The sequence below is a fragment of the Natator depressus genome, chromosome 3 (genome assembly GCF_965152275.1).
Source record: "Natator depressus isolate rNatDep1 chromosome 3, rNatDep2.hap1, whole genome shotgun sequence".
Lineage (NCBI taxonomy): Eukaryota > Metazoa > Chordata > Testudines > Cheloniidae > Natator > Natator depressus.
The window spans coordinates 165,616,669-165,643,771 of NC_134236.1; the positions used below are offsets into that span (position 1 = coordinate 165,616,669).

Here is a 27,103-nt window from a genome sequence, read left to right on the forward strand (position 1 = left end):
GCCAAATACTTAAACTTATGAATTTAAGAAGTTTTAAAGAATTCCACAATTCTCATTTGCAAGATGAAATGCTACATTTTTAAGGATGCCCTATTTTTCTGTAGGCTTTACATAAGTGTTTAAAAAAATTCATGTTAAGTATGAGATATGTGTTTGACGTGTTCATTTATCATACGTCCTTTCAAGCATTATGATTTATTTTATAAATATGCAAAGAGACTTAAAAATATTTCTAACCACATGGGCTTCACAGCCAATTCAATGTAAATTGCTATTTTAAATTTTTTTTTTAGCAACAGCACTTCCTTCTCTAGCCTCACATTCTACAGAGGCAATGCTACCTCAAAATAGCCAAACAATCTGGTTTAAGGTATCATGCACACGTATTAGGAAAATATGCTAGCAATTCATAGGTACAGTTATTTTAAAATTACTGCCTCCCAGGTGCCAGATATTCTAAAAAATGCTGGAAAAATTCCATTAGTTCTAACGTAAGTGAGAACAAGCTACAACAAACCAACGCCTCTCCCAAGGCTTCAGAGACCGAGCTCCAGCCCAAGCCACAGCTTCAAAGCGCTGTCTACACAGCTATTTTTAGATCACTAGCACAAGCCCCGATAGCCCAAGACTGTCAATCTGGGCCAGAGGCTTGCTTCCACTGGCAGTGTAGACATACCCCAAGAAACAAGTTAATCAAAAGATGAACTTTGGGAAGAGGGGAAGAATAATAGGAAGATTATTAGCATATATGGCTTGTGTTATACAGGTCAGCCTAGATGAGGAATGATAATGAAGTAGAATAAATAAGGTTTAGAGAGAAGGAGTTCAGAAATCAGAAGTGAGCCATGCTGAATCAAGACCAAGACAGGGAGTGACTAAGATGGTGAGCCCTGAGTCAATATACAGCTGGATATCAAATCAGAGGTTCAGGAGAACAAAGTGGTGTTAAGGTTCAGGTTACCAGTACTGTAGACAAGAAATCATTTTTCCACACATGCAAGAAAATATTGCACAACTGGCTACGTAACTTATGGGAAATGTTTTCTTCTTTTGAAAACAATCTTGTAATGTACCATTGTTGGAAGTAGGTTCCTAAATCATTTATATTAAGAAAATGCATCAGTAAAGCAATTCTGCACCCACTTTTTACTGAACCCAGTCTAAGTTACTCATTTACAAATATCTTACATACTTACATACATATCCTATTGCACAGTGGCTGAGTAAAGCAACAAATACTTATTCAGCTATTACACAGCCCAGTTAAATAGCTAAAAAACTGAAGTTTTTTAACACAGGGAATACCAACCAGTCACTTTACAAATACATAAAAGCATGCAGAAAGCCAGACAAATAGCAGAGTGACCATCCCACAGCCGAGGCATAAAGCGTTTAGAATATTGCAATGCTTTAATCTGAACACATTTCCAAGACACCCATATTTTTCAATTTCTTGTTAGGTATATAGTAGAAGGAAGATTTGAAATGAGTCTTCTAAAAACCTTTAAAAAAATCCTGTGTTAAATACAGTTGATCAACCAATTAAGTCAAAAGTCCAATGTCAATTACTCAACTTTCTAACTCTCAGTAGTATCATAAAATCTTTTTTTTTTTTTAAATGTAAGCAAAGGTTTCAAGGGAAGTCCATCACTGCAACAGCAAGGAATTCAGTAGCTGTGTTGGGAATGGGGTGAACCAGAACAGTTAGAAGATTTTCCCCGTATTGCGTCTGCCAACACTATATGTGGCCTATCAGTACTTAAAAAAAAAAAGGAACACATGAAATGTGTGTGCTCAACTATCAAATTAAATAGAACTATGAAATTTCCTAAAATTTAGCAGAAATTAGCAACATAATGTTCAGTAAATCAGCAAATTCAGTAAAACAGTTTGTGTAGAAGGAAAGGAAAATCAAGTTAAAAACCCAATCCACCAGAAACTACTAAGTCATTTATACCTATAGCAAACAGCAAAATGGGCATATGCAGCTACAATCCAGTTATGGTGGCCAGCTACTATCAGAACCTTTCGTGGATCCACAGGAAATCCTAGAAAATAGTAATGAAAAGAAAAGGGTTATCCTCAGTTACAGACATCATTCTTTAACCAATTTAAATATACAAGGTGAGAGGCTGGGAGACCAAATCCAAAAGTCTCAAATTAGGACTTCCAAGACGACTGTTTTGTAGAAATGAAGCTTTGCCCTCTCAGATGGTGTGCACTGGCTGTACATGCAAACAAGCTAAGTACATGATTGACAGTGTATCTTAAATCACTGTTACAGATCTATCAGTGTTTTTGATATCTGAATCCATAGGACTTTTATGTTCTTTCGTAGAATGAGGCAACACAGCTAATAATTACTAAATCAAAAGGTCTCATAAAAAGTAGAAACTGGCAGGTAAACTGAATCAGGGCTGTGCTCTTGCAAAAAAAAAAAAAAGGGTGGGGGTTCTATTTTTAAGTAACTTCTAATGTGTGTCAAATTGGTCAATTATCTGAGAATAAGCTTCAAGTTTACCTATTGGCTTGCAGGGTATATAAAGCTATGTTATGAAAAAGTGGCATTTTCAAAAGCAATCATTTTAGGGGGAGATAGCAAAGATCCTTATATTGAGTTTGCCTAATACTTGCCATTCTAAAAAAAAAATTCACATGACCTCTGAATACCTCTAATACCTACATTGTATGAAGAAGACGTTAGACATTCAGCAGCAGGAATGCCTTGGGGTTATGGGCATGCCTTTTGCTGGTCCATGGAAACCAGTCAGGTTTGGCTGAGTTACAAGGTATTAGAAATCACCATTTCTTGACAAGTTTGGGAAAGTACAGGTTTTTTTGGCCACGTAGCAAAAATGTTGATGATTCTAAAGGTCTGCGTATGCATCTTGTCTCAGTGCCTCACTGTAGCATTCTATAGAAAGCTGGGTAGGACACAGACAAAATGGATTCAGCAGAAGAACCAGGAGACACTGAACAGGGGAGTGGTTAAATCACAATAGGAGAGGTGGGGTGGACAGGACTGGGGGCAGATACATAACCTTGGGGAAGCACACAGAACATGGAGGGATTACGACAGGGGCACAATACTTATGCTGGAAGGAGTTATGGCTGCAATCAAGCAGGTCTTTAAATCGATAGGCAATCAAAGACCTTGTTAAATCCAATGGGTGTGCTAACCACCCTTTTTCAGGCTAACTGGAAGAAGCACTTAAGCTCCTTTATGGAGTAAGACAGCTGGAGACAACAGTAGCTACTGCCCAAGGCAATTGGCTAAACAGTGATTCCTCAGCAGTGCTAAACCACATGGTCTAGGGTGGGTGTGGTCATCCCCTTTGGACTAGTTGCAAATGCTAGAGGATTGTTTGGCAAGTTGTGTGTAGGTGAGAGGGAGAAAGCCACCAGACAGTAAGAGAAGCAGTTGTGAGGGTTGCCCTGAAAGATAGCAGGTCAGAGCTCATTGGGGAACAGAACTCACTGAAGAGGCAGGTGCCTATTTGTTTCTACAGTGTTCAGGGAAACAGGTCTTTATGTACATTCTTTGTAAATAAAATAGGATTGCACCAAAGAAATACCCAACCTGTATCATTAATTTCTCCTCCCAAAAGAAATAACTCTGCAAGCCCCAAATATTGTTCAGCGCCAGTTGGGCCAAAGGGGCGACAACTTTCTTTGGAAGATGAAAAGCGTAAGAGGGACAGATGGACACAAAACAAAGGGTGGGGTTACACTAGAGGACACAGTACACAACAGCCTTTGGGAGGAAGACAGAGGGACACAGTTTGATACATAGCCTCCCCTAGCAGCTGATCCACAAAGGCTAACACTGCTGCTGCTGCCGCCAGATATTGTGGTTAATTCTTTAGCTCAAGTGATAGAAGTCTGTGCTGCAGTGCTGAAGGTTCAGGGTTCATATGCTGATATATGAGAGGAACAAATTATAAATAAGCTACAGAAAGTATAATTTGTTTTTGTCTTTTTAAAGAAAACTAGGAAAGTACACACAAAAACTACATTAAAAGAATGCTGCACAGGTTTTAAAGTCAAGAACTTGAAAGTTAGGAAATGCCAGACTTCAAGTTACCCGCACATCTTAAATTATGGCCCCTGTGCATGTGGATTATGATATAATCTTTAGTTACATGATCACATGTTATTTGTTCTACTAAACCTTGTCATTCAATGCACAAGATGGACAGTGAATGAGGCAGAGGGTAGCAAGAAGAGAAAGGATGTTCTCTTGCATTGAAAGCAAGACTAGGACTGCAACAGAATTCCTATGTGAGGTTAGACAAGACTACCATAGTGCACATGCATACTGGGGGACAAATTAGGGTTTAATGTGTAACCTTAATCCTGCCATTTCCTAATTTTGTAATGCTTGACATTGCAATCTTAACACTAACAGTTTTTCATACATAATGTTAAAGTATTGCTGAATGTGTAGTTTATACTTAAAAAAACAGAAAAATATACCATCAGAGTTTGAGAACAGACTTATTAACCCCTTAACTTGGTATTTCCCACTGGAAATCCCACTGGCAACATGATACAAGTACATGAAAACTTTCCTTACCTAGCCTGACTGTGCCTTCCCCAGTACCAGCAAGTGTAGGTTGGACACTACCTCCTCGGACCTCACTTCCTTCAGAGTAGTTCTGACCTGTTCTAACATCAATACATGGCCCAGCAGTACTGTTTATTTTACGACAGGGAATGCCTATCGGAAAAAGGAAAGACATTTTTTCATACTTCATTTACCTTTTACTGTGCCAGGATAATTTCTAAAACAGTTAATATACAAAGCACAATTACAAACATTTAAATTCTTACTACACTGGTAAGTCATCTTTCAAAGTTAACAAAATTTGCTCTTGCATTTTATTTCCAAAACCAAATTTAGTTTAATCGCTGCAAAACTTAAACAAATAGGTTGTTCTGTCAGGTTCATAAACCAATACCAGAAATCATAAAAACATTTAAATTAGCCTAGCATGAAACCTAATAGCCAAGAATGAATTTAGGTTCACAACTAAAAGTCAAAGTACACATGTCACAGAGGTACACAGAGACGATATGATTACTGGGTCAGTAATCATCTGTATGATGAAACTGACCCAATGCAGTAACCGTCCTTCTTCAGCAGATGTCAAATATAATTTAACTGCTAGTGTAGACAGCACAAGACCTCTTTCTGTAACAGCGTGGAAAAGGGATTCTTTCCTTCTACACTAGTAATTAAATGTTTCTCAAAAGCGGTCAGCATGGCTGCATACAGCCACTAGTGGATTTTTCTGCAGCCACATCAGCCTCCAAAACCTGGGCGGAGATTGGGGTGGAGGCAAAGCAGTGGCCAGCTGTTGCTCCTGAATAGCTGTTACCAAGGACAGTGAGATGCACTGCCTTGGTGTTTGCGCTGGCACTGCCTGCAGGGATCGGCACCCTACACCACACAGCCTTCCCCGAGGGTCAGGGTAGCAGCTCTGGCAACATATGGGGCCGGTGCGCATGGCACCGGAGATGGCCCTTGTCAACGGAGGCGGCTGCGGCGTTCAGTCACTGGAGCACTCCTGGGCAACTCCCGCACTCCTGCCTGGCTGGGGCACAGGGAGCCTGGGACTTGGAAGGCAACCGGTGAGTTCCTGACCCACCTTCCCCAGGGCAGACTCTCTCTGAAGGATTACAAGAGGCAGGGACAGAGACATGGGTTGGTGCTTCCCCCGCCTGGGGCTGAACTTGCCGTTTGAAGTTGCTGTAGCTACCGCAGTAGGTCAACAGCTCCAGGCTGCTACAGGGCTTGGCAGCTGCCCAGCAAGGGTAAGGGACTCCCACTCCATGACACGCTCCAAGCACAAGAACAGGAGCAAAGTCCGGGTGCACTGAATGGGGAGCTTTATTTCCTACCACCTTCCTACTACATAAATAGATTACAATGATTTGGACGTGTATATGTATTTATTTTTCCTAAAGTTAATTAAGTATTTTAGGAAAAATTGTCAGAGCAGCCACCAGCAAGAGTCGGTGGCCACACTCCAAGACTGCCAAAAAATCTGTTGCAAGAACCCCTTCTTTTCTGGCATTGGCTTGAGATGGCCCTATGCTAGCAACTGCTGTCAGCAACAGGCTAATTTTCCTATTTGTAGTTAAGACTCAAGGCACCAGCTTTGCTATTCAGACCATGGTCATTGATCTTGGAACGAACCATTCATTTTTTAATATGGCACATTCATGTAATTTTTCAAAATAAGTCAGTTTGAATTGAAAATCATCTTCCTCCATAGAGGGATGAAAAAATATGAATCACTTCCCTCTACGGGAAATGGTTTCAAGTTAGAAACATTTACCCCACTTATATTGCACAAGGAAATCTCTTGTTGTCAACTCTCAATTCCACTTTATTCTGCATTAATCCACTGTGTTTCCCAGCCACGTAACCTGTACTATTTCATAATGCATACAAAAGACTAGCAATACAAACATACACCAAATTTAAGAATGAAAGAATGTACACAATATTGCATCAGGTGTTAACAGCTTACCCTCTTAAGCCTTGTCTGCACTGGCAGCGTGGTAGGCTACATGCCTCAGCAAAAAAGCAGGCTCCATCCATACCGTGATGTGTAGCTACATGTGGCTGCCTGCCCACTCCCAGAGCCTTTCCCTGCAGTGGGGAAAGCCACTGGCAGCAACCTCTGGTGGAGAAAGGCTCTGGGAGCTGCCACAGCCTTTCCCCACTGCTGGAACTTTTCCCTTCAGCGGGAAAAGCATGGGTGGTGAGTAGGATAGGCCGGGGAAAGTTGTGTCTCTCCAAACAGCCTGGCGTGGCCGTGCCCACAATCTACCCCCAGGGCCCCTCCTGCCTGCTTCCAGTTCCCTTCCTGGTGCTCTTCCATAGCAGAAAGGCTGGGGCAGGCAGGCTGATGCTCATAAGCCCCAAGGCTGGGGCCACATCAGTGCTGCCCACCCGGCTGGCTGGGGACACGCTGGGGGGCGCGGGGGAGGGGGAGGCAGAAGGGTAGGGGCTGGGCCTCAGCTAGCTCACCTGCCACACATGGGGAAAAGGCTTTGGCAGTGGGATGCTATACTGCTAAAAACAGCAGCGTAGAAAGGGGAGGCACTGCTTGAGCGTGTAGAGAGCTGTGTAGGGTATATACCCTAAGGTACTCCATACGCCTAAGCAGTGCCTCACCATCTACACTGCTATTTTTACCCATGCTACAGGGGTGTATGTATGCAACAGGCTGCTCTAAGTGTAGACATAACCTTAAAATTAAAGCCTCTATCATCAATAGTAGTAGTTCACCCAGACTGCAGGTTAAAATGACGACTCCAAGCTGACAGATTTACATAACTATCCAGTGTAAGGATCAATAGATTGGAAGTGGTATATGAAGTACACAGTGAAAGAAAATAGAAACTGTACCTGGTGGAGGCAGGTAGCCATGAAAAAGGACACTGCCACATGATGAGCGTTCCAGCTCTTCACATAAGAGTAGTCTTCTTACTAAACAAGATATATATTAAATATCAAAAGCAAAGAACTTCAATGAAGTTTTATTTTCTCAAGCGTCATTTAAAGAGGTTGATGAGATTTTAAAATATCTGCTTGAATACTGTCAACTTCAGCACAAATAAGTTCAGCAGTCTTCTGGCTCATAATTGTCCCAAATCTTAGAATCATGTGTAGGTTATTATTATGGCAGTGCAACCATTAGGAACCACATAATTTTAATACAAACATTTACCTAAAGGAGTGATTCCATAAAATTCAGCTTCATGCCTGAGAACATTAATACTCACTCCCCTGGAAAAAAAACAAGAACAAAGGAAAGCAATGCCTTGAAATAACATTTTTTTTCCCTTTGAAAAAAGAAGACTTGATTATTTTTTTTTAAACGAGGTATTATATCTTGGGGGATCATAAAGTAAAAACTAGAAGTGTGAGTTCACACAATAAATATCAGAATTGAACCTCCTGAAGCAGCATATTTTAATAACTTAACACAACATTTCCACCCCAGAGCTGGACTCAGTCTTTAGCTGCAGATACATTAATCTTTATGGGTACAGATCACAACATTAAAGTAAAAATACAGAAAAACCCACAACAATAGATTTGATTGAGAAATGTACTGTACTGAAATGGTTTAAATATATGAAATTGTATTCAACTGCAGTTTAACAAATTCTGTCCATTCTGTCACCTGCATGACACATGGAACTAAGGAAATAGGACCAGAGTCCACATATTAGACTGTGCCGGTGAGGGACTTAGAAAGTACCAGTCAGATCCCACAGTCACAGAACATCTGATTGATCAGTGGAATTAGAAAACTCCTATCATAAAGGATTTTAAAGTTTCCACCCATGTGAACTGTACTTAGAAGGATTTTTAGAAGAATTAGAACTTCTTACCGTAAATCTAACTCCTTTGTACGAAGAAAATTTAAAATGGGTGCAAATGCTGCTGGATCTCTATCAATAAATATCTACAAATAAAGATAGTTAATTTATTCTTTTTGCGTTAAGAGTTTGCTTTTGAGTAACAACTATCTTACCTAGATAACATCGCTTTTAGAAACACTCTTTTGAGGTGCCCATCAGTCTCATGTCCCATTATGGTCTGCGGGATTTGATCACGTGAGGCACCCAGCTCATAATATTTAGCCCAGAATGTTTAGATACGAACAAAACAAGAAGTTTCTTCCTTATCTTCTCTACATAGGGTCTGTCTACACAGCAATTAAAAACCCACAGCTGGCCTGTTCCAGCAGATTGGAGCTCGGGCTGCAGGGCTATTTAATTGCAGTGTAGAGTTCTGGGCTCAAGCTGCATCCCGAGGTCTTGGGCCCTCCCACCTTGCAGGTCCTAGAGCGTGGGCTGCACCTGAGCTCAGAAGTCTATCCTGAAATTAAACAGCCCTGCAGCCCAAGCCAGCTGGCATGGGCCTGTTGCGAGTGTCTAATTGCAGTGTAAACATAGAGTACACGCCAGCCCTGACTCTTAAACACACACCTGGAGCCTACTGCAAACAGAGTTTTTACCTGGAAAAGGGAGAAGTGACAGATTTCATGAAGTCCACTAGGGACTTTCCTATTGATTGTATGTGGAAGGGACTCAGATACTAAGGAGATGAACAGCAGTATAAACCTCTACAATAGATTGAAATTTTTCAAGTCTATTGCAAAAGATTAAAATTTGCTTGTCTCTTTGATGGACAAGCAAAATATAATTAAACATCGTCATCACAAATGCCATATTTTAAGGTCAAGAAAGAAGTGTGCGCGCTTGGGCTAGTATACTTTAAAAAAAAAAAAACCCTAACCGTACCCCTCCATTATTGATATGTCTGTGGTTCACAAGTTTGATTAAAGGAAAAAAGTTTGTTTGTACATGGAGTAAGTATCACACATTATGCACTGTAGATGCAAAGGACTGTTAAAGTTACTTTGCAAGGTTCTTGATATTAGATTTAGCAATACTTTCAATGTCATGTGCAGGCTCAACTATTAAAGAGACCAGATGGATAAGGTAATATCTTTTATTGGACCAACTTCTGTTGGTGAGGCAAGCTTCCAAGCCATGATTTTTAGTGTCTAGCAAAGTAATAAATTTAAGCTCCAAGGCTCACTTGAAAATGTGCAGATTTCCTTTGAGGATGAAGAATGATAGGTCAGATATAGATTGATCATGTTGTGAAATGTATTCACCCACAGAGACACTGGATTTGTGTTTTATTACAACAATCTGTAACCCACTAATCCCCTCTTTTCAGCCTTTGACCACAGAGGTGTTAACGGGCCACTCAACCTGGAATGATCCCTTACAATATGTGCTAATTACTTATGCTAAATAATCTGCTCCACCTTGCATTTTGCTGTGATGCTGGGAGTAACTTTCCCAGACCTGAAGAAGAGCTGTGTGTGGCTTGGAAGCTTGTCTCTCTCACCAGCAGAAGTTGGGCCAATAGAAGATGTTACCTCACCCATCTTGTCTCTCTAATATCCTGGGACAGACATGGCTAAAACCACACTGCATACAAGGCTCAACTTTGTAAATTAAGAATATCAACCCAGCTACCACTCTGAAACCTTTTCTGATTATGGCTCCCTCAGTTTAAAAGTGTTAGTTTTTAACACTGAGCAAAGCAATTAGCAAGTTTAAACCATTTGCTTCTGCGTATGTAAAGGGAGAAGTAAAGAAACACTGGTGTAGCAATATGCACATTCTTTTATCTTCCTCTTTCATTCAGATTAGAATGGAAACACGGAGTATGAAAAGAAAGTAGGGGAGAGGATCTCTTTCCTCCTGTTGGTTGTTGACCTTCATTGAAATGGTCACACCTACAAAACTTTACTTCACCTTCTTGGAAATACCCTATTTTCCCTCAAATCTAAAACACTTACTTTCTTTCAAGTCTATGCTATTTTACAGGACAGTTAACACTTCCAAAACTTGTGTTTCCCATACTGGCTGCATGAACAATTTAACTGGTAGTGTTTGAAGTAAAAAAGATACCCATACCAAAAGAAAATGTGCAGATTTCCTTTGAGGATGAAGAATGATAGGTCAGATATAGATTGATCGCGTTGTGAAATCAATCGTGTTGGCGGGAGGGATAGCTCAGTGGTTTGAGCATTGGCCTGCTAAACCCAGGGTTGCGAGTTCAATCCTTGAGGGGGCCATTTAGGGATCTGGGGGAAAAATTGGGGGAGTGGTCCTGCTTTGAGCAGGGGATTGGACTAGATGACCTCCTGAGGTCCCTTCCAACCCTGAGATTCTATGATTCTATTCTAAAAAGCACAGAACTATGCTTGCTCTGTTTCAGAGTAGCAGCCGTGTTAGTCTGTATCCGCATAAAGAAAAGGAGTACTTGTGGCACCTTCGAGACTAACATGAGCTACAGGTTCCGATGAAGTAAGCTGTAGCTCACAAAAGCTTATGCTCAAATAAATGTGTTAGTCTCTAAGGTGCCACAAGTACTCCTTTTCTTTATGCTTGCTCTGGGCATTCATTATGAACCCATTCATTATGCATCCTATTCTGAAAGTTCACTGTGAGGTTCCTTCATGATGTATGAAATATCCTATTCAGTTTATATGGGTAACATTTTCAAATGCATTAAGTCATATAGGGTCAAAGGGACTTAGAAGTTTATGCCCCATTGACTCCTAAATGACTTGAGCACTTCTGAAAATGTTACCATTAGCTTTTTAACATAGGCGCTGACTCTGTGGGTGCTCTGAGGCTGGAGCACCCATGGGGAAAAATTAGTGGGTGCTCTAATTCATTAAATTAGTGGCTGGAGCTAAGCTCCCCTCACCCCCCCCACCCCACCTCTTCCTCCTCCCCTGAGCACGCCGTGTCCCCCCTCCTCCCTCCCAGCACTTCCCACCAGGCCACCGCCAAATAGCTGTTTGGCAGCGTTAGCACACTTCGGCGGCGGGAGGGGGAGGGGGGAAAAGGAGGAGCAGGAATGTGGCACGCTCAGGAGAGAAGGCAGGGAAGAGGAGGAGCCAGGGCGGGGAATTCAGGGAAGGGGTTGGAATGGGGGCGGGGCAGGGAGGGGGCCTCATGGAAGGGGTGGAGTGGGGATGGGGACAGAGACAGAGGGGGGTCGAGCACCTACGGGAAAGAGGGAATGTCGGCGCCTATGCTTTTTAGTTAAAATTGACTTTTCTGGGTCTTCCGGTGGTGGTCGTCTGATGGAAAAGTGACATCAGCATACGGGGGGGGTGCAGTTCTATTTAACTAGTAAAAATCTTTTAAGGAACGAAATACTTTGGTCAAATGTTAGTCTGCTGTATTTACTGTATCTATAACACTCATCTATGTATCAATAATACCTTATCATTTTAGAACTATTAGTATGAGCTTCAGCATAGAAGTTACTTCTGCTAAATAGATCCAATTTGGAAATAAGTATTCATTCTTATAAATTATCAGTAGCGTTACTCACAGCACCAGTTTCATCTTTAAGCGTTGAAATTCTTCCACTCAGTAAACTGAAAAGCATAAAATATTTGTTTGAGTTATAATGCAGTCTAGAAGGAGAGAACACTGAACATGTGCAGAAATATTCTAACTCTCCATTATACAAATAACCCATCTATATTTCCATGACTCAAAGTTAGAAGTCCCCTAATAACTGAGCAAGTGTCAAGCTCCAAATTTTCTGGGCAATATGACTCCAAGAGTTCTTCATGATCTCTGAAAGGAAATTAATGAAAAACTCATCCAGACACCTTTTGTTGGAGCTCTGATTTATACTCCAATGTTATTTTAACAGTCATTTTTGTACTAGGGTAAAAATTAGCCATCTGCTGAGATCCTTTCGCATGGAAGAAAGGGGAGCTGCAGGGCAGGAAGCGGGTTGGTTCCCTGTGCTGCCTCCTCCTCCGTATGGCATAGAACATGAGGACATCTCCCTGGAACTCCATTTACTTCACGGTTCCAGTAGCTACCAGAGACATTGCTGTCTAGCAGCCTCATTCACAAGGATTCTTCCTTCATCCTCTTCAAACATGAAAGGCAGAAAGCCATGGTGACGTGAAAATTCCACCATTGCTTAGCTCCCTCTGTGAAGACACTAGCTGCCAGGGATGAGAACTTGCAGTTCTGACAGCCAGTTGGTAGGTGAAGGCAGTGGTGGATTAGCCACTGGGCTGACAGGACCCATGCCCAGGGGCCCTGGCCAACTGGGGGGCTCTGGAAAAATCCACCCCTGGGTGGCGGAAGGCGAGAACCCCAACCGCCGGGCAGGAGGGGGAAGTCCCCATTCCCCCCCCCACCCCTGGCAGCAGTGCCAGGCAGGCGGGGTGAAGGATCCTTCCCCAGAAGCCCTGGCCCGACCCCGGCAGAAGCTAAAGGATGGGGGAAGCCTCCCCCCCACCAGCAGCCCCAGCAGAAGTCACAGGATGGGGGAAGCCCCCCATAGCAGACCCCATCCCCAACTGAAGCCAGTGCAGAAGCCGTGGGGCGGCAGGGGAAGCCCCCGCACCCGACCCCACTGGGCAGGTGGAGTGTGACAAGCCCCAGTGCCCCGACCCTGGTCCCCCATAGAAGTGCGGGGGAAGCCCCAGCACCCGGACCCCCTCTGTGCCCCTGGGACTGGAGGAGCTCTCACTCCCCACTGAGCCCTGAGGCGCAAGGGACAGAGTTTCGCCAGTCTTGGGGCCACTGGCCGGGGGGGGAAGCAGAAAGGAGCAAAAGACATTGCGGGGCTGCAGTGGGAGGCAGAACGGGTAGGACCTGGGTGGAACAGGGGCAGGCCCCGGGGAAGGGGCAGAAAGGGATTGTGGACAGGTCCACGGGCAGAAGAGGCGGAATGGGGGTGGGCCGCAGGCAAAGTGGTTGGGAAGGGCCCCCCACTTGCTCTGGCCCAGGGCCCCAGGAAACCTTAATCCGCATTTGGGTGAAGCATAGTCAAGGAAAGAGAGCGGAGCTCAGGAGGTGGGCAAACTACGACCCGTGGGACCCTCCCGCCCAGTCCCTGAGCTCCTGGCTGGGGAGACTAGCTCCAAACCCCTCCCCTGCTGTTCCCCTCCCCCGCAGCCTCAGCTCACTGCGCCACCGGCACAATGCTCTGGGCTGGGGGACTGTGAACTCCTGGGGTAGTGCAGCTGTACAGCCCAGCATGGTTGCCTATCCTGGTGCAGTCGGGCCGCCAGCCAGTGCTGCTCCAGGCAGCGCGGTAAGGGGCCAGGGAGCACAGGGGGTTGAATAGAGGGCAGGGAGTTCGGGGAGCGGTCGGGGTGTGGATAGGGGTAGGGGCAGTCAGAGGGTGGGGAACAGGGGGGTTGAATGGGGGCGTGGGTTCTGTGGGTGGTCAGGGGACAGAAAGCAGGAGGGGTTGGATGGGGCAGGGGTCCCTGGCGGGGGCAGTCAGGAATGAGAGGAGGGGTTGGATGGGGCGGCAGGAGGCAGTCAGGGGTGGGGGTTCCAGGGGCGGTCAGGGAACAGGGAGAAGGGGTGGTGGCAGGGGTCCCGGGGTGGGACAGTCAGGAAGGAGAGGGGTTGGATGGGGCGGTGGGGGGCAGTTAGGGGTGGGAGGTCTGGGAGTGGTCAGGAAGAAGGGGTGGTTGGATGGGGTAGGGGTCCCCGGGGGGCAGTCAGGAATGAGAGGAGGGGTTGGATGGGGCAGCGGGGGACAGTTAGGGGCAGGGGGTCCGGGGGCAGTCAGGGGACAGAGAGCCGGGGGGGGAGGGGTCAGATGGGGGCGGTGGCAGTGCCATCCCTGGCTGTTTGGGGAGGCCTCCCCTAACCGGCCCTCCATACAATTTTGGAAACCCGATGTGGACCTCAGGCCAAAAAGTTTGCCCGCCCCTGGCGTAGTTGGAAAAAAAACATGATTTTTCCTAAAAATAATGATGAAAAGCCCAGCATATTTGGGAGGGTTAGAAGTAAGTAACAGGCTTATTTACTGTTCTGATTTGGAAGGCTACTTACTGCAAAGAGCAAGAAATAATATTTTTTAAAAGATAACATATTGAAAATTCTCTCACATATGAAGACAAAAGAATTTAAATATCTAACTACTAACTCTCCCAAAGGAGTAGCGTGGTATACAAAATAATGTATATCATGGAGAAGGTAAATATGATGCTCCTATTTATCACTCTCATGACACAAGCACAAGCAGACATTTAAAATGGAATTTGAAAGGCAACACATTTTAAACCAATAGAAAGATTTTTAACAATGCAAAATTAACATGTGGAACTTATTGCCACTAGACATAATTTTGAGACCTAGGGCTTGCTAGGAGTCAAAATAGTGAGACATGAGAATATCGACAGTTTCATTAGATAGGATAAAACAATTTTTATAAAGGATAATAAACGCTCACATTCAATAAGCTAACCACTGACTGATTGGAGAAGGAGGAAGACAGAAAAATTGATCATATGGACAGTTTATTCCTTCCTCCCTCCCCACTTGGCACTAGTTTTTATATGCTATGAGTAGACCCAAAAAAAAATTAGAGGGGAAAAAATGTATGTGTTAAATTCACAATGGGGAAACTCTTACAATTTTAATTACAGAAGCATACTGTGCAACAGCAGTGGAGAAGGTGGATACTGGTGATCTAATGCAGGTCTGGCTCAGCTTTACCACCCACTGACCCTCCCACCCACAGCATGAGTATCTCAGGAAGATGAATGGTCCCTTCACCACTCCATCCTCCTCCTTCGCTCTTCCCCAACAGTGACAGCAGGATGGCGTTGTGACTTATGTTTTTTTCTGTAATCAAACTCTCATAGTGGTAATGATATAAAATGCTTTTTAAATGCCTAGTAATTCTACTTAGTAAAATATATTAACATTTGAAATACCTGGAAAAAAAGGAGTCTGGAATCCACATTAGTGTTTGTCTTGAGGTGCTGAACCTGTAAGACCAAAAATTAAAAAAATCAAGCATTGCACATACAGAGTATCAAACTGAGTTTTTGTTTTTTTTCAAGACTGCTTAAAAGAAGCCTTAGGGTACATTACACTCCAAAAAAAAGACCCAGGGCAGCAAGTCTCAGAGCCCAGGTCAACTAACTTGGGGTCAAGGCTCATGCTATGGGGCTAAAAACAGCTATATAGATATTTGGGTTTAGGTTGGAGCCTGGTTCTGAAACCCAGCAAAGGGGGTGGCTCTCAGCCTGAAAGTCCACACTGCAGTCAACCCAGGCTCCAAGACTACTGCTCTGGGTCTTTATTTTGCAGTGCAGACATATCCTTAGAGGTCAGAGAGTGGTTTGGAAAGCTGATTCTAGAGTGAATTCCTTACTATGTGTAAAAATCTCAAAGAAAAGATGTGAAGAAACTATATTATTCTTACCTCTCATTTGTATTACAGCATCTGGAGGCCCCAAATCAGGGCCCCAATCATTGTGCTAGACCCTATACAAAAACACTCAGTGATACAATTCCTGCCCCAAATATCTTACAATCCAGGGTCCTGCCCCTGCAAACATTCATGCCATTTGAGTAACTTTATACAAAGGACTAGATCAATAGTGCTAGTATTTGCAAGATTAAGCCCTAAATTAAGACAAGATGCAACAAACTTAGGGAGAGTGTCAGTAATAATGACGAAGTAGTAAGTAAAAAATATTTTAGAGTGTGCTTATAGTTAGGGCCCTACCAAATTCACGGCCATGAAAAATTCATCAGAGAAATATGGTCTCCCCCCATGAAATCTGGTCTTTTGTGTGCTTTTATCCTGTATACAGATTTCACGGGAGAGACCAGCGTTTCTCAAATTGGGGGTCCTGACCCAAAAGGGAATTGCAGGGGGATCAAGGTTATTTTAGGGGGGCTGCAGTATTGTCTCACTTATTTCTGTGCTGCCTTCAGAGCTGGGCAGCCAGAGAGTGGCAGCTGTTGGCCAGGCACCCAGCTCTGAAGGCAGTCCCCCACCAGCAGCAGTGCAGAAGTAAGGGTGGCAGTACCATATCATGCCATCCTTACTTCTGCGCTGGTGCTGGCTCTGCCTTCAAAGCTGAGCTCCCAGCCAGCAGACACCACTCTCTAGCTGCCCAGCTCTGAAGGCAGTTCTGCTGCTAGCAGCAGCGCAGAGGTAAGGGTAGCAGTACTGCAACCCTCCCCACCCCACCCCCCCAAAAACACACACACACACCTCCTTTTTGGGTCTGGACCGCTACAATTACAACACCATGAAATTTCAGATTTAAATAGCTGAAATCATGAAAATTATGATTTTAAAAATCCTATGACTGTGAAATTGACCAAAATGGACTGTGAATTTGGTAGGGCTCTACTTATAGTACCTGTAGTTATCTGCAACGGCTATTTATGCCCAATTGTCTACCAGTGAAATCTCTCCGCTAGAATTAAAGTTAGGACCAGCTTTCTGTTTAAAGCTCAACTGTTCTACGTGCTCTAAAATCTGGACAGTCAATCAGATTGCATTGAAATTTGGTGTGCCTCATAGGGAGGAGGTAAAGTCAGTGAGCCACAGTTGGGGCCATTTGACCATGGGATTCCCGAGATACAGTCTCCAGAGGGGTGGCAGGGGACAGCCTCCAGAAAAACATTTTTTTTTTTATAAAGTTAACATGTTCTGGCAATGATTTTTTTGCTCACAGACAGATCAAATCAGGGCTCAGCTCATCAGGCTAGGGTCTAAAACGCTTAAGTGCTACCCGCAACAGAGTGCATGGCACCCACCACCCTTTGGGGGAAGTCAAATTAAAACATTATTTGAAAGAGTTTGCTTTTTCCAGTTACGCCTATAAAGGCTTACGTGCGTACTCATACCTCTAACGGATCATACTGAGCATGTGCAGAGAGAGACACACACACTAACTATCTGGAAAACTACCTATACATCACAGAACCTGGGTGGCTCCAAAGGTACATTATGTTCTTGGAACCATCCCAGGCACTGTACGTTCAAATCCAAACCCTGGGCAAAAATTTGAAGTAAAAATTTGAAGTAAAGAAGGAATATTGCTCCAATCTGCCTCTGTCAAAGGGGGATTTTAATTTTTGTGAAACATAATCTGAGTACAGCAGAATATTCAGAAGGCTATTTAAAAAAAGAAACAAAGCTACACAAGCAAATGCTCTCTGAAAAGGAAAATTGAGGTAGAAGATAAGGTGGGAATAGACGGTGAGGGATTGGGACACCAGGTCATAAAGAGGAGGGTGGTGACTAGGGGGAGTGGAAAGGTAGGGGTGGGAGAGTGACAGAGGGCCTGGGGGGAATAGGGATGAGGCAGGAATGCCTGTAACCCCACATTGCCTTCCTGTGCATGTTCTACAATCTGGGGGCTTTCAACCAAAGTATTGGAGTGTGAACACCCCCCCTTCCCTGCCCCCCTCATGAAAGCCACGTTCTGGAGGGGGCTTGCCTTTCTGGGGTGGGATGGGGGGTCTGAGCCCCTCTCTCTACCCCTCCCCATGTGAGCCAGACATGCTCAGACCATGCACCAGGAATATACTGCTGAGATTGGGTATGCTTGACACATATCAGAAACTCTCCAGCACTGGGGAGGGGGAAGTGGAACACCCACTCACACGAGTGAAGCAGTTCACACCTCTCAGAGATGTTGTTTAAGGCTACATCTATGGGTCAGTTCCGTTGTTGATGGATGTGTCGAGCCCATCCCTCCTATTCTCCCTCTAATTTCATACAATATTATACTAGAGTGCCAGCTCTTCTCTAGCTAAGGCCATGTCTACACTAGTGACTTTACAGCAGCACAGCTGTAACGATGCAGCTGCACCGCTGTAAGATCACTTGTGTAGCCACTCTATGAGGACGGAAGAGAGCTCTCCCACTGACATAATAAAACCACCTGCAGGAGCGGCAGGAGAAGCTCTCCCACCACCACAGCGCTATGCACCCAAGCACTTATGCTTGCGAAACTTACATTGCTCAGGAGTGTGGTTTTTTCACACCCCTGAGCGACATACGTTTTGCAGACATAAGTGGTAGCGTAGACATGGCCTAAGTTGAAAAGCCCTTCCTGTTAAAATGACTCTTCTGAGGTCTTGTCTACACTACACACCTTGTCGACAAAAATCAGCTTTCATCAACAAAACAGTGGATGTGAAACACAAATGCTCCTCCCATGGATGTAACTCCCTTGGTATGCTGACATAATAAAACCACCTCAAAGAGAGGCAAAGAACTTTTTGCAACATTGTTAGAGCAACGATGTAATTAAAGAGGCTTATGATCATCAACATAACTTAAAAGTTGACTTAACTCTGTAGTGTAGATATGACTTTAGTACTCTAAAATCTGTGTGCTTACACAGATTGTCTTGCAATTTGTTATGTTTTGTGGGAGTGTAGGGTAGGGTTAATTATCCAAACGTGGGATCATTTGGGCAAGGGGTTCCTAAAATACAGCCCCCGCTAAAAACAAAAACAAAAAAACCCAACAATACTGGTTCACCCAAAGCATGCAATTCTAATAATCTCCCCTAAACGGTTCCAGAATTGAGGAATCTTTGAAGACAACATCATTAAGTGGAGCTATTGTGGACAGGAAGGGGCTGAAGAGAGGAAATTTGAGGGTAAAGTTCCAAAATACTTTATACAATAAATGGATGCATTTCATGATGTCTCTAAAGAACAAGTATTTTATGAATTCATCCCTTTTCTGGCTCTGCCTCATATTTTCAGTGCCTACATTTCCTATTTATTGAAGGAAAACATTACTTTCTACCACTGCAAAAAGTAGAAGCACCAAGATCATATAAAAAACTCCTGTGTACTATATACAGTGAAGACTGTGTGTAGTCATTCAGTGGTTCAATGCAAGCATGACAATCCCAAATCTGAACAAAGAAATCTAGTGTTGGCACTGACCAGGAACAACATGCAAAACAAGAATTTATTTTTTCTGCCAGAAAAAAAATGAACCAAAGCCTTTTGTTACTTGAGCTACTGAGAGTTTAAGGAGATTTTCTGTAACTTTTCAGCTGTTGGTTTTGCTACAGTTTCCTTTATCATCAGGTATATACTGGAATTCAATTTTTCCTTCTTAAAAATAAAATATCCACATACCCTAATTAGGTATGCTTATAAAATTCAGAATAAGAGAAACAATTTTTCCTCATTTGCCGTAGCCAAAGAAAACAGTGATTTATACTACAATACGGTAAATACAGTCATTTCTCAATCTTCAAACCTTTGAAAATTCTTTAAATATATTCTTTAAACATCCAAAATTTCAGTTATTTAAAGCTTCTCCAATTGGCCAAACTATATCCTTAGAACAATTAGGTAAATGTCATTTTTAATTTATAGCACTTTATCTCAAAGTAGGAGTAACTCAATTTTGAAATGATACAAAACATTACCTTAGCTATGCCCTGTGAACTTTTTTCAAAGCTGAGAGCTTATGACCAACGTTCACCAGCCACACGTCAATGTCCTATAAAAATCTAATACAGAGGAGGCTAAGTACCAATGACTTTCAATGAGACTTCGGATCCTAAATCAGTCAAGGCATGCTTTGCTCAGCATTGCAATGCCTAAGTACCTTTAAGAATTTGGGCCCTAAGCAATAATGGCCTAGCTTTCAAAGGTGCTGAGCACTGATTTCACTGGGATACATATGTGCTCAGAACTCCTGAAAAATCAATCCATTTATGAAGGAGACCAACTTTAAGCATCCTCGTGTAAAAGAAGTGCTAGAAGAATAAAACAGAAAACTAAAAACTGTGAGAAAACAAAAAACCCTCTGGCTAATTCTCCATGAGTAAATCCAAGTGAGAAAATCATGCAAGACAGACCACAGCAGTAGATCATAATAAGAAAGTGGGGATACAGTCCTTATTTCACAATAGCACAATTTACTACATAGGTTGGGAAAAGTCTGTCTGTACATCTGGGTATAGTGTTTAGATTATCCACAAATGCAAAGTTTGTTTTTAAAGTCATAGGATACATAGAGTACATAATCAGCAATAACCCAAATTTAGGTGAACAGATTTAACAATACAATTTAGATTTTAGAATCCGAATACACAGGTACACTCATGAAAATTTGTAGAGAGATTTGGTTGTGGAAAGCAAAATATATCAATGAGTGGAGATTGTCCCTCAGTCACTGAGAATTAGGATAGGTTGTTCATTTAGAGAAAAAAAAGCATTTGAGTTACTTTCCGGACTGCGCTTATCATCGGCACTCCAGCTCATCCCTCCTGGTATTGCCAGTGTCCAGTGATGCGTTCTATGTAGATGTCCCTCGACCACCTGACAGCATCCGACACCATGAGTTGCCGCATCAGCCAAGCGTAGCGTTGACCAACTCCACATTCTCTCAGCACTTGCTCGTTACCGGGGTCCCATGCGCCCAGGGCTCTGACGATCAGCACGTGAGTTTGGACTTCGTAGCCCCTAGCTCTCAGGGTGTCAGCCAGAAAGGCATATTTCTCCAGCTTTCAAGCTCAGGCATCATGGAAGGCTGGAGTCCTGTTTTCGAAGGGCACTATGATGTCCACCATGATGATCTTCTTCCAGTCCTCGTTGGTGATGACAATGTCCAGCCGTAGTTGGCTGTCGGTTCCAGTATTACTTACTTAACTGCCCTAAAAACTAGTATTCACTGTTATTAAAGTTAATATGAGCATTAAAATTACTAAGAGTTTAATACAGATAATACACATGCAGAGCAAGAAATGTAAAAATAAAATCTAGACCTCATTTCTGGGACTGAGAAGTAGCAATTCCTAGTAAAAGTTATACACGCAATAATTTATATATCCAATATATCCAGCTAAGTGAGCAGCCATACCAGACATCTGCACACATCAGATGTGGAAGTTGGGCAGACCAAAAACTGAGTGTACCTTCAAACTTTCAAAAAGTGTTATCTGCATCACAGCTATACTTCTTGAAGAATTATTGTAATTATAAAATTACTTTTTAATTTTATTGTGATTAAAGAAAATATAGAAAAATAAATGAGAACTGGGGATAACAGATATTCAAGCTATATTTCTATCAGTTATGAAACCATTGATTCAATCTATTGCCCTTGTGCAGCATCAATTATCCTATCTGAAATGGATGGAGAAGGAAATAATAGTTGCAAGTCTATAGGGTGTATTACAAGGCCTTGGTCAATAAGGTTCTGACATGCACAAAAATATTAACAGAATGGAAAAGGACACCTGAACTCATGGTCTGTCCCCAGGCTAGAGCACCTTACCTTGTAGCCTACAGGGTATTTGTCGCGTGAAGGCTCACTCTCCTTTTCTGAGACTGCACACAATGCTGGCATTCAAGCACTCGACAGAACCAGAAAGGAAGTCTAATAACTCAATTAATAAGCTAAGGCTTTTTATGCCAGACATCTAGGGCCAGTCTACAGCACAAATTTATATTGGCACTGCTGTAACATGTCTGGTGAAGATGCTCTAAGCCGATGGGAGAAATCTCTCCCCTCGCTTAATAACGCCACCTCCGTGAGAGGCAGTAAGTATGTCAGTGAGGAAGCTCTCCCGCCAACATAGTGCTGTCTCTACAAGGGGGATTAAGGTCAATATAACTACATCGCTCAGGTGTGTGGATTTTTCACACCCCCGAGCGACATAGTTATAACATAGTAAGTATGTAGTGTACCCCAAGCCTGAATTTCAACAAGGGTATGAGAGTTATTTAAGTCTTGCATGGATAACGACCATAGAATTTTTCCTGTCTCTGAGCAAAACAACATTCTTCGAACAAGAGGTAAAATCCACTCAGCATTCCATGCTTTTGATACAAAAATTCATCTCCTCCATCTTATTGTCCAGATCATCCATTGTTGCCTCAAATTGGGTGATCGTCATGTTGATATTTTCAAGGAACTGTCAAACATTATCTCACAGGCCTGTCTTTCTCTTTGAATTTGCACAGTATGATAGGAGATTTCTCTATAAAAGCTGGAACCCTCTTCAAGAAAGAATCAATGTGCAAAACCCTAGATATTTTATTCCTTAGCATCTTCAATCCCAATGGAAAGCAATTACACACAAAAGGATATGCCTCAGAATGTGAGCCAAACCAGAACATATCCACTCAGTTAATCAAAGCAGGCTAAACCTTTCCATTTTTATTTTCATTAAAAAGGAAAAGTATGTGACCGACACAGCCAGAATTATCTAAAGAAAACAACAGAATAGACTGATGTCTACACTAAAACCGCCTGGCCATTCTGCAAAGGGTTCTGTGGACAATTTTAAGCTCAATGCTTTTTACACCCAATAAGAACATGAAACTACTATTGCTTAAGCCAATTGTTTTCACCAAGCTTTAAGAAATATTATTCATAAACATTAGAAATCAAACAATCATCCCTATTTCCAAATCTTCACCTCACAATATCGCTGAGTGAAAAGTAATATAAAGATTTACAGATGTTAGTTTGAGACTCAGACAGAATATTGACTAGTTTGTGCTACATGTAACAACCAGTTTGGATAAGAAACAAACAAACAATCTGATATAAAGCTATCCGAAGATACTAGGATTACAATGATGTAATTTTACAAAGATTATAGTATTATCAACCTTGTATCAAATTTCTATCTAGAAAAATCTGATATCAGCAATATATATTAAAGAATGACTACTGAAAGTTGCCTTTTAGAGAGTTGTCATAAATATAAAGGGAAGGGTAAACACCTTTAAATCCCTCCCGGCCAGAGGAAAAACCCTTTCACCTATAAAGGGTTAAGAAGCTAGGATAACCTCGCTGGCACCTGACCAAAATGACCAATGAGGAGACAAGATACTTTCAACGCTGGAGCGGGGGGAGAAATAAAGGTTCTCTCGGTCTGTGTGTTGCTTTTGCTGGGACCAGAGCAGGAATGCAGGTCAGAACTCCTGTAAAGGGCTAATAAGCAATCTAGTTAGATATGCGTTAGATTCTGTTTTGTTTAAATGGCTGATAAAATAAGTTGTGCTGAATGGAATGTATATTCCTGTTTTTGTGTCTTTTTGTAACTTAAGGTTTTGCCTAGAGGGATTCTCTATGTTTTGAATCTGATTACCCTGTAAGGTATTTACCATCCTGATTTTACAGAGGTGATTCTTTTACTTTTTCTTCAGTCAAAATTCTTCTTTTAAGAACCTGATTGCTTTTTCATTGTTCTTAAATCCAAGGGTTTGGGTCTGTGTTCACCTATGCAAATTGGTGAGGATTTTTATCAAGCCTTCCCCAGGAAAAGGGGTGTAGGGTTTGGGAGGATTTTTGGGGGGAAAAGACGTTTCCAAGCGGGCTCTTTCCCTGTTACATATTTGTTAGACGCTTGGTGGTGGCAGCAATTAAGTCCAAGGGCAAAAGGTAAAATAGTTTGTACCTTGGGAAAGTTTTAACCTAAGCTGGTGAAAATAAGCTTAGGGGGGTTTTCATGCAGGTCCCCACATCTGTACCCTAGAGTTCAGAGTTGGGAAGGAACCTTGACAAGAGTTCATTTCCACCTCTGATCAACCATGAACATCACATTTGAATATAAAAATACAAATTTAAAATATCAGACTATTACATTATAAAAACAGGAATAAATCATATTTAAAATACGAAAGGGTTATAATCGAAATTATGCTATCAACATAAAGCATCAAGATTACATTTTATCTCTTGTTCCTTAAATAGTTCAGCATTTTTAATATTTCAATTTTAAAAGTTTATCGCTGAGCATTTTAGTGCAATTCCAAAAATAATATTTCTTTTGCAATAGTAAATTCCAGAGGTTAGAACCAAAAATAAATCTCACTTACTACTAACATTAATACTATTTATTTTCTACAGCTAGTAATGTAACACTACTCACAATGGCAGATGAGTCACACTAATATATTTGTCTACATCAGTAGTTCTCAAAGCCAGTCCGCCCCTTGTTCAGGGAAAGCCCCTGGTGGGCCGGACCAGTTTGTTTACCTGCCGCGTCTGCAGGTTCAGCCGACCACGGCTCCCATTGGCCGCGGTTCGCCGCTCCAGGCCAATGGGGGCTGCGGGAAGTGGCACAGGCCAAGGAACATGCTGGCCGCCCTTCCCGCAGCCCCCATTGGCCTGGAACGGCGAACCACGGCCAGTGGGAAGTAAACTAATTGGTCCGGACCGCCAGGGGCTTTCCCTGAACAAGCGGCGGACCGACTTTGAGAACCACTGGTCTACATCATTCTGCAATACTCGAGGAAACAAAGAAGAACAATTAAAAATTCAGGGTACAGATTTAAGTAGTCTTACATTTTACTAGGTATACATTCCGGACTTTTTTTCGCTCCTGTATAGCTCTCCTGCTCTTGCATCACTAGCATGTTTCAATCTGAATTATTTTATGTTTTATTTTATCATGAAAACTTTCTGCTATTACTATTAAAACGTGGGTGATTTGATGGTTACATAGAAAACTCTTTAGAAAAAAATTGTTTATGAAAGTTTGACATCTTTTTAAGTGTAATAATGAAACAATCAGGACAGAGATATAATATGCAAAATATTAGACTGTTCTTGATGCTTTCATATAAGAACATCACAATTTGGCCTAATGCATTTCATCCAAACTGTTTATTTGTACAGATGCATCAAGAATCTATATCTGATGGGATACAAAATTAAATACAAGCCACTGTTTTAAATATGATTTAACCAGTGAAGTAGTTTGCAATATTTGGTGGAATATTTTCAATATTTCTAGATCACACAGTAAGAAGCAGAAGTCAATTCTGCTCATTAACAGCCTCTAGATTCTTCTTCCCATACAAAAAACAGGGGTAAAGAAATCATCAATAATTACTTACAAATAGGAAGGAATGCAAACGGAGGTTGTATTTTCCCCCATATTTCTGTGACTAAATGTGAAGTTAGCCATTTTCACCAGTAACACCTTGTACAATTATCTTTCCAAAAGTTTTACAGTCTGATATTCCTAGGGCCATATTCAGCCATAAAGCTAGAGAATGCAACTCCAGTGACTTCAGAAGACTTGTGACAGGATTGAATTTGGCCCTTATATTGTAAAATAAGTTTTTGAATCAAATCACTTCTTTGCGCAACACATGCAAGCATACTGAAGATAAGCTACATTAAAGAAAAACGTAGAAGTGTAACTAAAAGGTATCTTGTAATTTAGGAAGATTATTATTATCAATGGTAAACTTTTCAGTCTATAAGCAACACTAATCAAATGTTTACCAATATAAAATTTTCAGGGGGGAAAATCTTTATTGTATTTCCTGAGACACACATCAGTATGTCAAAGTCTTTCCTTATTTTTTATTGTGTGAGCTTGTTCAAGCTATTTATTAATATCTGAAATAATATACAGTGCATCATACAAACAGAAGTAGACCTAATGATATGAATGTCCCAGTACTGTATTCATTCTCAAGGAAGACAGTTTCATGAAGCTTCCCTATCCTGGCCTACCACTTCACTGTTACCTTGTTTCTTTTACCCTGCACAGTTAGTCTGTTGCTAACTCCTGCTATTTACATATACATCCCTTTCCACACCTACTGTCAAAATCCCTCTGTGCCTTAAGCATCATCTCCTTGCCTCAAAAACTGTAACCTCCTTCTTTCTGGCCCTACCAACACACAGCTCATTCACCACTAGCCTAACCACAACTTTTCATAAGTCGTTTCACTGACTCCAAATCCCTATCTTAAAACTTTTCATGTTTTGTCCCCAGGGCTTCACACAGCATGGTGACATGACGCATATCATATCATCCTGACCCTTCTAAATCTTAGTTTGTGTATTCCTTCCACCCTCTACATCCTATTTTGTTACACACAATTTAGAATACAAGAAGGCAGCGATCATGTTTTTACTCACTGTGTAAAGCATCATATAGCATCTATAGTGCTACACAGAAAGACTCAGTCTTTCCAATCTTCTTTAGAAAACTGCTTAACTTTACAGCCCATAACTCACTCAGGAGCCCTTCCTCCTTCCAAAGAGACCTGACACACTCACTCTTCAGACATTAGTCATATTTCCATTCCTCTTTTTAAAAAAAGAATACTGCATTGTACTAAATAAGGTGGATTCCCAAACAAATGCAAAATTAAATGTTGGAAAGAAGAAAGGGAAAGATTCATCCAGAGTTACTTACACTACATAGACAAACAACAGCTTGGCCAAGGCACATATTCCCGAGTAAGATATGAACAGCTTACTTTATTCTCCCCCAGGTCCATTCCCTCTTTCTGAGGCTATGTCTACACTACCGTTTATGTCAGCATAATTTATGTCACTCAGGGGTGTAAATAAATCACTCCCGAGTGTCATAAGTTATACCGACATAAGTGCCAGTGTGGACAGTGCTACGTTGGCGGGAGAGCTTCTCCCACCAATGAGCTCTCTCCCGTCAGCTTAGAGCAGCTACATTAGAGAGCTTACGGCAACGAAGCTGCAGTGGTGCTGTAAACTCTCTTGTGTAACCATGCCCTGAGACACTTATTCTGCACACACAAAAAAGCGAGGATACTTTGTAAACAACAAAAATCACCATGATATTTTAGAAGTTGCAGGAAAACTCCAAAACTGCGAGTATATTTATCTACTTTGGAAAAAAGTAATTTATTTTCATTGCTTTAATCTTTCTACTATAGTGTTAGCACTTAACATAAGCAT

At 42.1% G+C, this 27,103-nt stretch overlaps 1 protein-coding gene across 3 annotated transcripts in view; it reads right to left on the reverse strand.

Moving 5' to 3' along the window:
• Positions 1-27,103, reverse strand: part of KCTD3 (potassium channel tetramerization domain containing 3) — a 67,630-nt gene that overhangs the window by 37,221 nt on the left and 3,306 nt on the right. For 2 of the 3 annotated variants that reach the window (XM_074949258.1, XM_074949257.1), the window contains exons 2-8: positions 15,336-15,389; positions 11,960-12,005; positions 8,416-8,489; positions 7,746-7,804; positions 7,424-7,504; positions 4,577-4,720; positions 1,958-2,048 (exon numbers count right to left, since the gene is read on the reverse strand). In XM_074949258.1, coding sequence (XP_074805359.1) covers positions 1,958-2,048; positions 4,577-4,720; positions 7,424-7,504; positions 7,746-7,804; positions 8,416-8,489; positions 11,960-12,005; positions 15,336-15,389 — 549 coding nt within the window. The remainder of the gene's footprint in view (positions 1-1,957; positions 2,049-4,576; positions 4,721-7,423; positions 7,505-7,745; positions 7,805-8,415; positions 8,490-11,959; positions 12,006-15,335; positions 15,390-27,103) is intronic. The other variant, XM_074949259.1, reaches the window with a different exon arrangement.